This window comes from Perca fluviatilis, chromosome 13 (assembly GCF_010015445.1).
Source record: "Perca fluviatilis chromosome 13, GENO_Pfluv_1.0, whole genome shotgun sequence".
NCBI lineage: Eukaryota > Metazoa > Chordata > Actinopteri > Perciformes > Percidae > Perca > Perca fluviatilis.
The window spans coordinates 4,723,160-4,738,290 of record NC_053124.1 but is presented as its reverse complement, the minus strand read 5'-3'; the positions used below and the strand labels follow the sequence as shown (position 1 = coordinate 4,738,290).

General features: G+C 38.6%; 2 protein-coding genes across 4 annotated transcripts in view; one reads left to right on the top strand and one right to left on the bottom strand.

Moving 5' to 3' along the window:
• Positions 1-3,570, top strand: part of LOC120571951 — a 5,293-nt gene extending 1,723 nt beyond the window's left edge. The window contains exons 2-7 of the mRNA XM_039821117.1: positions 1-418; positions 683-728; positions 821-912; positions 2,021-2,131; positions 2,430-2,706; positions 2,849-3,570. The exon at positions 1-418 is cut by the window's left edge and continues 256 nt beyond it. Coding sequence (XP_039677051.1) covers positions 1-418; positions 683-728; positions 821-912; positions 2,021-2,131; positions 2,430-2,706; positions 2,849-3,061 — 1,157 coding nt within the window. The 3' untranslated portion in view covers positions 3,062-3,570. The remainder of the gene's footprint in view (positions 419-682; positions 729-820; positions 913-2,020; positions 2,132-2,429; positions 2,707-2,848) is intronic.
• A 530-nt stretch (positions 3,571-4,100) lies between these two features.
• On the bottom strand, positions 4,101-12,716 carry LOC120571950. 3 transcript variants are annotated; one of them, XM_039821114.1, is made up of 15 exons: positions 12,629-12,716; positions 11,720-11,832; positions 11,580-11,627; positions 10,950-11,166; positions 10,704-10,779; positions 9,983-10,294; positions 9,796-9,877; positions 9,611-9,705; positions 8,434-8,631; positions 8,259-8,345; positions 7,704-7,957; positions 6,844-6,972; positions 6,425-6,565; positions 6,077-6,188; positions 4,101-5,705 (listed from the first exon to the last, which is right to left on the bottom strand). In XM_039821114.1, the coding sequence occupies exons 1-15, from the start codon at positions 12,656-12,658 to the stop codon at positions 5,488-5,490; spliced, it is 2,112 nt and encodes a 703-aa protein (XP_039677048.1). In that variant the 5' UTR covers positions 12,659-12,716; the 3' UTR covers positions 4,101-5,487. The 3 variants fall into 3 exon arrangements, with proteins under 3 accessions (XP_039677048.1, XP_039677049.1, XP_039677050.1); XM_039821115.1 differs by having other exon boundaries at positions 9,796-9,874; XM_039821116.1 differs by lacking the exon at positions 11,720-11,832 and having other exon boundaries at positions 4,102-5,705; positions 12,629-12,660.
• Positions 12,717-15,131: the final 2,415 nt, after the last annotated feature.

The following is a 15,131-nucleotide window of genomic DNA, read 5'->3' as shown; positions in this document are numbered from 1 at the left end:
GGCGACAACGAATGGTCATATCCCCAGAGTACCTTAACAAACTTCTGGAACTTAATCTGTCTGTTCCATGTATAGCTAAACTTTTGGGGATGTCCAGGCGCACAGTATACCGACGCATGGCTGAGTATGATCTGTCAGTTAAGGCATTATACAGCACTATTACTGATGAAGAGTTAGATCAGTGTGTGAGAGAGATTAAGTCGAGGCAGCCTCACTCTGGATATCGTATGATGAAGGCCCTTCTACAAGCCAGAGGACTGAGGGTGCAGTATAACCGTGTCAGAGCCTCCATGCACCGTGTTGATACCACTGGTGTCATAAGCCGTATGGTCCACGTAGGATGTATTGCTCGACGGACCTACTCGGTTCCAGGACCCCAGTCTTTGATGCACATAGATACTAACCATAAATTGATTCGGTAAATTCTTATTCAGCAATCTTTTTGACAAAATGCATACATTCAAAGTGTGTTTGTAAAGTATGTCGTAATTATCAGTATGCACCATAACACATTTTTTATACTGCTGCTTTCATGTTTCTGTTTATGCACCGTCACAGCTAACCTCTTAAAATGGTATACACCTAGTATTACATTTAGCAACTGTGTGTAGAACACTTTTTTTTTTTTTTCTTACTTGCAGTATGTTAAATACAGCTCTCAAATTATTTTTTTCTCTTTCAGCTACAACATTGTTGTCTTTGGTGGTATTGACGGTTTTTCCCGTAAGGTAAGCACAGTTGTTTGGACTAAGAGTACACATTTCTGTAATCATTAAATACTTGAGTGTCTCATAGACATGTAATTGCATTTGTGCTGCAGATAATGTATCTTGGTGCAGCCTCCAACAACCTTGCATCAACCACCCTGGCTTTCTTCCTACAATCTGTTGAGAAGTTTGGGTTTCCTCTCAGGTAAATGCATATTTTGAACTGGGAGTTTTTACACTACAACAGTACAAGCAGTGGCGGAGAGTAACTAAGAACATTTACTCAAGTAATGTACTTAAAGATCACCTTCAGACAGGTTTTCAGATGTATATAAAATACTTTGAATAATATTACTTAAAATTGGATTTTCAACAAACTCAGAAACTTTCCACTGTCAGCAGATGAATGTGAAAACAGCCCTTTAGCGTGAAACTATAACCGGCAACAAGAAGAAACACTATTGTTTGTTATTGTTTGGGTCGAGGGGGACTTTTAAGTACAAATTTGAGGTGCTTGTACTATACAGTAGAGTATTTCCATGTGATGCTACTTTATACTTCCACTCCACTACATCTCAGAGGAAATATTGTACTTTCTACTCCACTACATTTATCTGACGGCTTTAGTTCCTTTTCAGATGAAGATTTGGCACAATGGATAATATAACAAGCTTTTAAAATACAACACCTTTGTTAAAAATGAAACTAGTGGTTTCCAACCTTTTTGTCCCTCTAATCTTTGACTTTTGCTGAAATATTGGATCATTTGAACATTTATTGAAATCAAACCATGTGAGAAGTTTAGAGAAAACATAAAAAAAACTTAAAACACATTTGTGTATCAGAACTTTGTTTTTTCTTCTTTCCTTTCCCATTAATCATCTCACCACCCCTCACATTTATCTAATGACCCTTTGGGGGGGGCACCCCTAGGTTGGGAACCACTGGACTAAACTAGTTTACTGTATACATAAAGTAGCTACTGGAGGTGGAGCTAGAACAGTAACATGCTGCTCTAACACTGATGCTTCACTATTAATAAGCTAATATTGTTATCTCTCTCTCTCTCTCGCTCTCTCTCAGAGGGAGCAAACTACTATTTTTACTGCAATACTTCTTCCACCTCTGAGTACAGTACACTGCCCAACACCATACCACCCCACACAAGAAGTATAATTTGCAAAACATATATATATATATATATATATATATATATATACACACACAAACACAAACAAACACACATTTTCAGCAACCAATAAACTTTACATATTACATATGTGATCTTTGAAAGTGCTGTCTGTCTACTTTAGGGTTCGTGCTGATCAGGGAGTGGAAAATGTCGACGTTGCACGCTTCATGTTCACAGTCCGTGGCACAGGAAACAGCAGCTTTATATCCGGGAAGAGCGTTCACAACCAAAGGTTTGTTCGATGGAATAGATATTGCAAATTAAAGCTGCCACCTCAGTGATGCCATGTAGTGGTAGTATGTTAACATACAACTGCTAGCAGGAGTACTATAATTTGCAAAGGTATAATGACATGCAGTATAGTATGTAACAAGATCTAATTCCAAATGTAGTGGGTTATGCATAAACACAAAATGAAGAAATTCAAAGACTCGGTTAACTATTAAATCAGTTGGATATCTCAAATTTGTGTGCGTTTGTAGATAAAAACCTTTTTCATAAAATTATTTCTTTCAATTAAAATTTTCCAGGATTGAGCGGCTGTGGAGAGACCTGTGGGCAGCTGTAACATGTATCTACTATGATGTTCTCCACTACCTGGAAGAAGAGGGCTTCCTCAGCATTGCCAATGAAACACACCTCTTCTGCTGTCACTTTGTGTTTCTCCCACGCCTGCAGGATGACCTAGATACTTTTCGCAACGGTTGGGACAATCATCCGCTGAGAACAGAAAGCAACATGACCCCTAACCAGCTGTGGGAGCTGGGTCGTACACATTACCCAATTCCAGGACCAGATAACACAGAGGTACATACAAATATAATGTGATTTGAATGAATAGTGTGGTTCACGTACTTAAGAAATGTAATTAGAAGCCAAGAGCACATTCTGTAGTATTTGAAAGTGTGCCTACTTTTACTGCATACAACTCAAAATTTTCTATTTGTAGGGCATGGATATTCTTGACATTGAGTGGGAGAACAGCGGACTTCCACTTGATGACCAATCGAGCATCATTGTTCCAGACACAGCTTGCCCACTGACCGATGGACAAATGACAGCTTTAAGAGATGTAGTTAACCCAAGAGCTGCATCCCAGTCCTTTGGCTGCGATACTTACATTGCTGCTGTTCAATTTTGTGAGCAGCTTCTTGGTCTGTGAAAGAACTGATCAGAATGACTTAAGTTTTGAGTTGAGAGAGACAATGAATATTTTTTTGCATAATCTGAATTGTATTATTGTTATTGCTTTGGCAAGAAAGAGGAAGGTGCAGCATAGTAACATTACAAAAATGAAACCAGTTCATTTCACTTTAAACACCTGTATTAACTGTTCACTTAATGTAACACAAGGAAAGTTAAGAGCTTTCACCCCTTTATAGTTCACTTAACTCCTGCTTCAATGATATATCAGTGCAGTGATTGTTTACAAGGAACATGTTAAGCTGCTAAACTTAAGATATATATGTATACCAAGTTTTTCTGTGAAAGCTGAGATTGACAGGTGACCCTAACGGTTACTATTTTCTCAGTAACACTTAAGTACCCCTATTTGTTGTGTATAATCAGCATATAAACATGATTTATTACAGATGCAGTTATAAGGACATTTGAAGTGTTTAATGTATTTGTCAACAATTATAACTTCTATAAAGACATTTTATATTATTACTATGTTTTACTGTACCATAATTCATTATTTATGAACAAACCAACCTATATCATCAGCAAATATAAAATGAGCTATGGGGTTCTACATGAACACATTTTCTGACATGGGTAAATCAATTTTGGTTATATCACATTTTTGTTCTCACTGGAACTACTTCCGGTGATCTCAGTTTCAAAAAGACCTATGCCTAACTAATCACAAAATAATTCCATTTATATGACAAAAGTACTATTAAAATAACATGAATGAAAAGGTATATCAACTGCTTAACATAGTCTAGACATCAGATATTTCATTCTGATTGATTACTTAACTCAAACAGGTTTTAAGCCTGAAGTTTATAGTGTACTAAATTTTCAAAGAAAAATCAATGGCTGCCTTGAAGGTGAGAAAAACATAAGTGTTGTGTTATTGTTTAACCCTTGTGTTGTCTTCATGTCAAATTTGACCCTTTTTCAAAGTTTCTTTATCAGAAATATGGGTTTCTTTCAACCAAATTAACCAAAAATAAGTGGTTCCCAATGACACTCTTCACAAGTAAAATTAATGACCACTACTTTCTTAGAATTTTGGGTGTTTAATATAATTTCATAGCATTTGTGGTCTTCCCGGGTCAATTTTGACCCGGTGGTGCAATGGGGCACTATTGTGCTTTACAGCTGATGAACACACACATGCATGCACATGTAGAGATGCACACAAACACATTCACACACACAACATACTGAATGAATGGAATAAATGTGTAAAACTAGTTGTGATGAGTTGGATAAAAGTGGTAACACAGAATTGAGTGATTAATTATAATTGTCTATGCTTTATAAAACAGGCAACACAGACCAGGTCACTTTATACCTGGGAAGACACCAGGTGTGATTATTGACTGCCATTAAAAATATTAAAATGGTTTCAAAACCATATCCTGACTAATCACTAACATATACCAGCCAGTGATAATCCACAAACAGATTCATCTGATCTTGACTATAAAGAAAATAATTCATAATTTATGCTTATCTTACTCCAAAAATTAGGTATTTCATGTAAATGAAGTTGATTCACCATAAATTCCAAAAATAAGTGTAAAACTAGTGGCAATGACTTGGAATTAAGTTGTCAAGGTGTAAAATCGAATTGTGTGATCATTTATACTTTATGCTTCATTAATAGGTAAAACAATTTTGACCCGGGAGAACAAGTGTGATTATTGGCTGCCATTAAAAAAATTGAAATGGTTTCAAAACAGTATCCTGACTAAACTTTGACTTATACCAGTCTGTGATAACCCATCTACATATGTTCCTGTTTATCTCAACTGTTAGTCAAAATTGTTCATAATTTCAGCTTTTTTTAACTCAGAAATTAGGTATTATTTTATATGAATGCAGTATTTTGACCATATATTAAAATAAGTGTAAAACTAGTGCTAATAGGTTGGAAAGAAGTTGGCCAAGAAGATGTAACACAGAATTGGGTGATCATTTATACTTCATGCGTTATAAACTGGCCAAACAGACCGGGTCAATTTTGACCCAGGAGGACAAGTGCATGGTCGACGGGAAGAAAACACAAGGGTTAATAACCTTTTGTCATTTTTATTACCCTTCTCTTTTGCTGTCTGTCCCCCTTACACAGTGTGAATGGATCATGAACCTTTTCAGTGGTTATACGAGGGCTTCACAGGAGTTCAGAGTCAGAAGTTTACCTCAATGAACTGACCACTTATTGCCAAAGGTTACTGCAAAGTACTCTCAGTAACAGTGTGAAAATATATTCAGTATACATTAACTTTCTGAATGTTTTCTTTGAGAGTGAGATAGTTTACAACAGATCTTTTAACAGAACTAACAAGCTTAAAAACAAACATTTTAACATCAAATCTTGTCTTACAAGGGTAAATACAAGCCAAATGTCACTCACACAAGACCAAATCCTGTATGGCAACTGCAAATACAGGCCAGGATGTCACATTTAAAAGATGTGTAATCCTTGTAATGCCCTGGGATGCGCAAGGTCTCAAAGCAAGTGGCGGCTGTGGGGTATCTGCCCTCGACCACTTCTACAGAGAGACTCGGTGGTAGAATCTCCCATCCGGTCCAGAATTTGACCAGGTCGGTCAGTTCAGTTGGTGTCGCTATGGAGTAGATTAAAAAGGAATTAAAAATCTTTTTTGACTTTCAGGATAAATGGCCAACTATGGAACTAACAGCTTACACTCAACAAAAGATTAGTCAAACCCTTGAGATTAGTTTACAGAAAATATGTTTTTAGAATGAGACTGGTTGGAATTGTCTCCTGAGTTGAAAACAGCAACATGACTACTTTTTTTTTTTTATAAATTGGGTGGATTTTTAAAAATTAAATTCATGTCACGTTGCTGTTTCCAGCTCAATAGTGAATGTGTGAAGTTCACGCTGAATATTTAAATAGCTATACAGCTTTTATACTACTTTAACAGGTAACCAAATATTTAAATAGCACTTCCAAGTGTCTCTGTACACCTACCATCAGCAATGAACTGTCGAAGATAGCCTGATATGCGGCATTTGGTGTCAACTGAACAATCGTCATCATCGTCACTATCCTCACGAGGCCATGTGAGTCGCTGAAGAAGTACCTGCATTGAAAGAAATAGCATGAAAAAGACGTCATTTTTCTGTCTTAAAATCGCATATACTTTTTGATGAAATATCACTGGTTGGTAGCCGTGATGTCGATTGTGGGCTATGTATATAGGAAAACATGAATAACAAAAACAAGATTGAAAACAGACAGCTCTACATGCTGACCAGGTATGAACCATAATATTTACTAGGAAAATAACATCACAAGATCAGAGTAATAAAAATTAACCTCAGGGCTGAAATTTCCTGCTCCCTCTTTCGGAAAAAGCAAGGCCACTGTGTCAGATCTTTGGGTCACCAGTGTCCACATTGGGGTTTCTTTAAGACCTCGTCTCAGCTGCTTGATTTGCCTCGTGACACGTCCTATTACCTGTTAATAATAATAAGACAGAGAGGATAGAACACGTAACATTCCTTATCTAAAAGCTTGAAGAGTAAGATAGAAAAACAATAATTCAATTTGAATGCATTTATTATGCTTCAATCCACTGGTGAATGAGGAAATAATACTGCTCTCCTGCAGACTGATAAAACTCCTTGCATTTGCAGTATTACAGACCACCCACCATCTTTTATGTTTCTAGGAAAATAACTGCATTTATAACCAAAACATCACAGGATAAAAAAATAATTTTGACTTTCACTTACAGCATGTATCAATAGCTTCTCAAAAAGCCATCTCCTGTTTTTCTCAGTTAGGCAAGGGAGGTCCCAGGCATGGGCCAAGTCCTGGACACGCTGTTTATCCTTATCTGACAGTATGGATCCCCCTTCAAGCTTCAAGACAGAGGGAAACTGATTAGGAGGTAGAAAAAAAGATGTGTAATGCCAGATACTACAGATAGGGGACAAATTAAAAGGAAGAAAATAAAATACCTAACCCTTACAGTGAGGGGGGATTCATCCAAAGGGGGCACTGAATGGTTTGCTGAAAATGTAAATGTGAATTATATACTATGGTCTTCACAGTCACCATATCTGACCTAATTGAACACCTATGGGACATTTTTGGCCAATGTGTTAGACAGCGCTCTCCACCGCCATCATCGAAACACCAAATGACCAAATATCTTTTGGAAGAATTGAGTTTATCCCTCCAGTAGAGTCCAGAGACTTGTAGAATCAATGCCAAGAAGCACTGAAGCTGTTCTGGCAGCACATGGTGGCCCAACACCTTACTAACACTTTATGTTGGTTTTTCCTTTAATTTGTCCTCTGTATGCGCACTTGCAAAAAGTAATGAATATGAGTATTACATAGTTGATCCAAATAAGCGCCAGCCTCTATTTTATTTACAGATTACTGGCATTTTAGAAGCTATACTACTACATTTACAGTATTACAAAACTAAGTATTAAAAATCTCGTTCACCCCCTTGATTTGATAAGCTTAAGTTAGCCATATATTAACGTCACTCAATAAGGATAATGGATACACAATAAAAGGGTGCCCCATTGTACATAAAATCTTAGTGAAAGAAAAAACTTATTTTTTTAAATCAAACATACAAGCTCGATTGTTTCTCTGATGTCCAGGTCTGGACAGTCCTCTACTGTAACAGTTGCAGTTTCAGGACTCCCACCAAGCAGGACATGAACAACAGCAGGGCTGAGTCCCAACAGGCATGGTCCTCCATGAAGAAAGGAGTGGCCTACCATTCTCCCCGCCACCATGAACATATCACTTTCCACAAGAAAGTGAGAGGCTGAGGGGACTAAATGGCCAGGCTCTCCTTCAAAAAGCCGTGTAACATTTGAATTTGCTGTTGGAGACATTAAAAACACGAAATAAGTATTACAATAAAAAGTAAAAGGCTTCCGTCCACAGTACAAAGACATGCAGGTTAATATTGCTCTTACAGTCTGTTAGTACTGTCATAGACTGGAAACCGTAGTTCTCAATACAGGTATTATACATTAGTAGAATCCTCTGAACTTTCATGGTAAAGAAAACCAATTAAAATACAATAAACTTCCTATAGAGACAATATAAAAAAAAAAAAACTTAAACAGCTTTAAATAAACATAGCATTTGGAAGGATACCATACACATAATATACATACCAAAATTGATGCAAAACCCTGACTTCAGTTTTTCCATGCATGTTGAGAAAAAGAAGCGAGTTACACCCTGTCCAATAGCAGTATCTCCTGTAACACAATTTAAGGTTTGACAGAATAAAGACAAAGGAAATACTTTAATTATGTTTGGACCACTGTAACTATTAATTGGAGCTACCTTCAAGTTTGCAAGTCAGAGGCCGTCCCCATTCCACATTAGTTCGCTTGTAGAAGGAGATTAGGGCCATGTCCTGTTCAGCAGGGCTTTTTCTGATGTCCATGCTGAGAAGTAAGGGGCTCTCCGTTTCATGAATACGGAGAAAACTGTCAGCACACTGAGATATGGCCTTGGTGGGGTCACTGATAGTTAACCAGTCTAATAAGAAAAAACAAAAATGTGGTTTCATTATTTATGCTTGACTTTCAAGATAACAAAAAACTTTAACATGTAGATTCAAATCACAAGTAAAAGCCATCAAGCCTTACTCAGGCATAAACAAAGCAACTTAATAATCATAGACTTATATTCACACACACACACACACACACACACACACACACACACACACACACACACACACACACACACACGGGAGAACTGCTCTGAAGATTTAAAAGTATTATACTTCAAAAATGTGTAATATCAAATGACAAAGCACCATTACTTGAGTCAAAATAGAGATATTCCTGGTCAAAGTAATATTATTAATATTAACGGCAAGGTAATCAATTCATGGTTTACATCAAGAGTAGGCCGTGCTTTTTAAATGCCAATTTTCCTTCACTATGAACTTAAAAAAGGTACCATGGCATGAAAATTTCACTTTATGAGGTTTTTTTAACATTAATATGAGTTCCCCCAGCCTGCCTATGGTCCCCCAGTGGCGATAAGTGTAAACCGAGCCCTGGGTATCCTGCTCTGCCTTTGAGAAAATGAAAGCTCAGATGGACCGTTTTGGAATCTGCTTGTTATGAGGTCATAAGGAGCAAGGTTACCTCCCCTTTCTCTGCTTTGCCCGCCCAGAGAATGTGGCCCACCCATGAGAGAGAGAGAGACATCATGGCTTTCAAACGAGAAAAAGTGGCAGTTTGTCAAGACCAAACCCCCACCCTCCACCTTGCCCCCCCTCTCTCCTCCTCAATAGCTTCAGACACAGAAATGGCACATCCTAAGGAAAGCTCATTGTGGGACTGGCTCTAGTGGCTGTAGTTCTGCACCAAAGCTGAATTTCGGGAAAGAGACTTCAGATACAGTATTAGGGGACCACTAAGGTCTATATAAAAGCATCCAAAGAGCACCATGTCATGGGACCTTTAACTTTCCTATGCCACTGCTAACCCTGAACAGCACCTACCATCTGTAGCAGATGCACAAGTTCCGGATGGTCCAGGTATTGCTGCTTGCTCTTCCTCAATTACAATGCTTTCATGCATCACCTCTTTTCCTGCCCTACCCACATAAAATGATTTGTGTTTAACTGATAGTGTGGGAATTGCTGACAAGAGAAAAAAAAATTAACAATAGAAAGTAAATAGATACCTTTCCGCACATGAAGAAGCGTGTACCTCAATAAAGTCAGTAGGAAACATTTTTGTGCAGACAGGACATTCCTGCATATCTGCTGTTGAGAAGTTACAAGCAAGAACAGTGTTAATTTCAAAAAAGTTTTTCTGTTGTTTAATACTATACAATATGCTCACAAAAGCTTAAAATGAAGAATTCTTACATTTTCTGTCTTCAGGCTCACTGCTTTCCACATTAGCCAGGTTATCATCACTGCCAACATACATGACATCACAAGACTTGATGTGTTCTGTCAGGAGTGGAAGAGGAACTGCAACTTCACACTTCTGACATGTGGCTTTTGGCATGCTACTGAATGCTTCATCCGTTAGTGGTAAGGGATTTGTGCTGAGTTCCTCTTGAATTGGGGCTATGAATAGATTTTTACCCCCACGACTTACAGACTTCAACATCATGCCTGTATAGCCAGTCTCATCAGGAGCCACAAGAGAGAGTTTTCGGCTACCCCATCCACCTATAGAAAAGAGGAGAGGAAAATTAGGACTTTCAACAGTATATTAGATATAGATTATTTCTAGAAGTTAAGTCAAAGCAACTATACTTCTTGTCTGACAACAGACCAGGCTGAAGAAGTCACCTAAAACAAAATGTCCAGCTTTTTTTTTTATATTAAAAATCAAACAATTAGTTGCTGATTTGCAGTTAGGCATGACCTAATAAAAAGGTTAACAAAATGTCTTAAATTGAACAGGCTTAATAATAAATGTACAGAGATGAATTTGAGAAAATCATTCAAAGTTTTATTTAGGTACCATCTGTTCAATTATAAAGTAACAGTGTTGTGCATTGCATAATGTGAAGTTAGCTGCTGCAAATGTACTTTTTTTATGACAACACTAATACACAAACCTGTGTTGGCCTACCTGCAGATTTGTATAGCAGCCACCCACCAGTCACGGCCCCCAATTTTGGAAATAAAACCTTGAGGGCATCACATAACTGTAAGCAAAAAAATGGATACAAGTGTAAGCCTCTCCAAAGAGAGATCATTCAAATCAGAAATAGCATTCATCACACTGTATGAGAAACTAGCAAATCCTTGTATATTGTATTCCTCAGAATACAATATACAATACAGCTAGCCTAAATAACAAATTTCTTGTTATTACCTCTTCATGTGTTGTGCTTTCATCTAGATGAGCAGTCCTACGGCCCAATCCTGCATGCATATGGACCATTTGCTCCTGCTCTTTTGGAGTTTTTTCACACTGCTTTGGCAACAAATAGAAAGCCACATCAAGTGGTTTAAGTCTCTTGGCAGGAACAAGATTTGCTGAAGGAAAGCGCCTCTTCCCTCTGGCCTTGGTAAAAACACCTGGGAAGGACCTAAAATAAAAGCGTAAAAACATTAACTACCACATCATGGGTTAACCTTTTTCTAATTAAAAGGAGGACGTTATTGCAAAAGGCATATTTGAACATCGTCTTACATACCATGGCACTGTATTGCATACCCTCACCAGTTTCCAATGAAGTGCAATAGGCAATCATTTAGACCTTCAAATCCCATTTTATATTTTTTTCTTTTTATAAAGAAATTTCACATTAGCCTTAAGTGAAACAGGGCTTTATAGATTTTACTGAATACTCACAAAACATCAGATGCTTTCTTCCAGAGTTTACTAACTTAGATTTGAATGTCTTAAGCAGAATTTTGCCTGTACAAATCAGCCGCATGTCAAAATGTGTATACATAGGGCTTGCATTTAAAATACCAAACATCTCCCTTAAGTCTTTACCTGGTCATTTCCATTTGAAGTGATGGTCTCTCCGTATGCCTCTGTTCTCTGCAGGATTGTATCCAAGAATATGTATTAATCATCAATACATCTCAAGTAAAATAAGCCATATGTACATGAACTAAAGTTTAATACTAAACCTCAGAACTTGATTGGTTACTCCACCACTGACTGCGCCCCGTTGTCTTTCAGACGAACTGATTAAATGCAATAAGCGCCTGGCTGACTGCACAATTTCATCAGCCTGACTATCCTGTCATCACAAATACATGACAAATGATATTACAAACCAGCAGCACAAAAATCATGTTTTACACAGCTAAATGTTACTAGACTTTATTAAGCATTATACGAGTTTGGTGACGGTTATATTATCGGCTGTCCATTTATACTATTTTTAAAACAGTTTTCAGTAAAGTGAAGCAGCTCGTAACTGACCAGCTGTTAAATGTACTGTAGTAAGACATTTCTTGTCAGTCAGATCATACTCGCTGTCACAGAACTGTGAGTAACGTTTCCAACAGTCATAGGCGCCGATACCGTGGGTGCTCCGGAGAGCACCCAGAATCGGTTACTGCGCGCTAGATACAGAGCACCGCGAGCAGACGGTCATGGTGCTCGTTAGGTCAGCGGTAGTTGGTGGTCAGTTAAACTTCTCATCTCCAATCCTATCTGTATTTGTGAGAAGTGGAGCTGTCCTAAGTTGAAACTTTACGGCTTTATTTTCGAGTTAATAGCGTTTGTATCGGCCACTGTCCGTTTCCTAAGGTTCTGAAATGCAAACATACTTTTTTTGAGCACCCACGGAGGAAAACATAAATCGGCGCCTATGCCAACAGTAAACCATGCTAATATAAAGTTAGCTAATAGCTAACGTAACGTTAGCTAGCTAACATAACACTGGCTAATAGCTCACATACTTTTACCGAACGCCACCTCATTAAAAGTTCCCTGTAGACATTGTTCAACTAATTATGTTAATATTCAACATGTCCGGTAACTATTACTGACTTTTCCGAACACAAAAGGTAAATAAAGAGTACACTCACCGAAGCACCATCACTTGTGTTCTGAGCCATGCTCTGACCATTGACCTATCTGACCGGAGCTCGCCTGAACTTCACCGCCTTCCTGTTTTACGTCCACGCCAATGGGCAAGGTAACTTGATTGGCTGGATGTTGGATGATTTGATACAGGGATTGATTGCTTCTCCTTGGTTACCCGGATGTTGACTCTGAATATTTTTACACTGAATTTTTGAGACGTTGAATTATTTTGCACTGAATTTTTTGAGACATTGAATTTTTTCACTCTGAATCTTTTGAGATGTCGAATTTTTTTAAACAGGATTTTTTGAGACATTGATTTTTTCTACACTGAATCTTTGAGATGCCGAATTTTTTACACTGAATATATTTGAGAAATCACATTTTTACGTTGGTTTTTTTAAAACATTGTAAAAAAATGTCATAGGCTAAAACAAATTCAGTGCTAGAAATCGATGGCTTTAAAATTCAAAGTCTGATTTAAATGCAAAATAAAATTCAGTGTTAAAAATTCAATTAAAAAAATTCATTGCTAAAAGTCCAATTAAAAGGACGAAGGCACCGATTGCACTTTCATATGTTTGTGTATGTGTGTGTTATGTTTGTGTGTGTTTTTATGTATGTGGTGAGTGTGTGTGTGTGTGTGTGTATGGCGTGTGGTGTTATGTGTGTATGGGTGTATGTGTGTGGGTGTGTGTTTGTGTTGTGTGTGTGTGTGTATGTTTGTGTGTATGTGTTTTGCATGTGTGTGTGGATGTTTGTGTGTGTGTGTGGATGTTTGTGTGTGTGTTGTGTGTGTGTGTGTGTGTGGTGAGTGTGTGTGTGTGTGTGTGTGTATGGGTGTGTGAGTGTGTGTGTGTGTGTGGTTGTGTGAGGAGTGTGTGTGTGTGTGTGTGTGTGTGAGAGAGAATGTGTGTGAGTGTGGGTGTGTGTTTGTGTGTATGTGTGTGTGTGTGTGTTTGAGAGAGAGAGAATGTGTGTGAGTGTGTGTGTATGTATGTGTGTGTGTGTGAGAGAGAGAGAATGTGTGTGTGTGTGCGTCCCTCCCTCTTTCACTCCCTCTCTCTCTCTCTCTCTCTTCCTCTTTCCCTCCCTCTCTATCCCTCCTTCCCTTCCTCCCTTCCTCTCTCCCTTCCTCCCTCCCTCCCTGTGTTTGTGTGTTTTTGTGTGTATGTCTGTGAGAGAGAGAATGTGTGTGAGTGTGTATATGTGTGTTTGTGTGAGTGAGAGAGAATGTGTGTGTGTGCGTCCCTCCCTCTTTCACTCCCTCTCTCTCTCTCTCTCTCTCTTCCTCTTTCCCTCCCTCTATCCCTCCTTCCCTCCCTCTATCCCTCCTTCCCTTCCTCCCTTCCTTTCTCCCTTCCTCCCTCCCTCCCTGCCTCCCTTCCTTCCTTCCTTCCTTCCTTCCTCCCTTCCTCTCTCCCTCTCTCCCTTCCTCCCTCCCTCTCTCCCTTTCTCCTTTCCAGAAGTCACCATGATGGAATGTGTCTGTGTCAGAACTTGTTGCTATGGTGATTTCCACAATGCAGGGGTCGGGAGGGGGAGACAGTGTCTTCCATGGGTCAAACATATCCATGTAATGATAATTAATCCTCTTAGGTTTCTTCTGTAATTCAAAACCCGGGTCGGTACAAAACGGCAAAATATTATGATCACCAGAGAGATAAAAGTCGTAACGCATTGATGTGGTTTTTATGTTTGTGGTATGAAATAAATGGGACACAGAGCAGGTAACAAACAGGAAACCATCTGCATACTTCAGATACTTTTTCAGTTTCGTCGGCAGTTGGTATCAAAGGAGAGCCAAAGTGTACGTCTGTTGGATTCCATAGTTACGTGTATGTCGACCGGGCACAAAATATCCTACATTTTGACCAACTACGGTGTATAAAGAGTGAAAACTGTAGGGGTAGACAGGAATTTGTTTGAAAAACTTTCAAAGAATAATAATGCAGCTTCACCCTCTAGCTCTCAGCATTCTCTCCCCATACAAACACAATGGAAAATCTCAACCAGTCCTAAGAAGTACTGCAGCTTCATTTTTGTTACAGTTTCTATCGGCAGTTGGTTTCAAAATAACAAAAGTGAAGGTCCGGTTGGTTTCCATAGTCACATGTCTGCGACGGGGCAAGATTTCCTACATTTTGACCAACTATGATGTATGTAGAGTGAAAATTGTCGCGGAGATAGCAGTTTGTTTGTAAACAAATTTCAGCCGAATCGTGCGCAACTCCACTGTTTCTATCGGACAGTTGGAGTGTCTAGAGCAAAAGGTATACGTCGGGTGGATTCCATAGTCACATGGCGCCGACCCACACAAGATTCCCTACATTTTGACCAAGTATGATGTATGAAGAAGGAAAACTGTAGGAGGTAGACCAATTTGTTTGGAAATATTTCCGAGAATTGTACTTCAGCTCCCCACTCTGACTCCCACTCTAACTCTCAACATTCCGGCCCCATACACACACATTGGAAAATCTGAAACGGTCTGAAAAGACGACG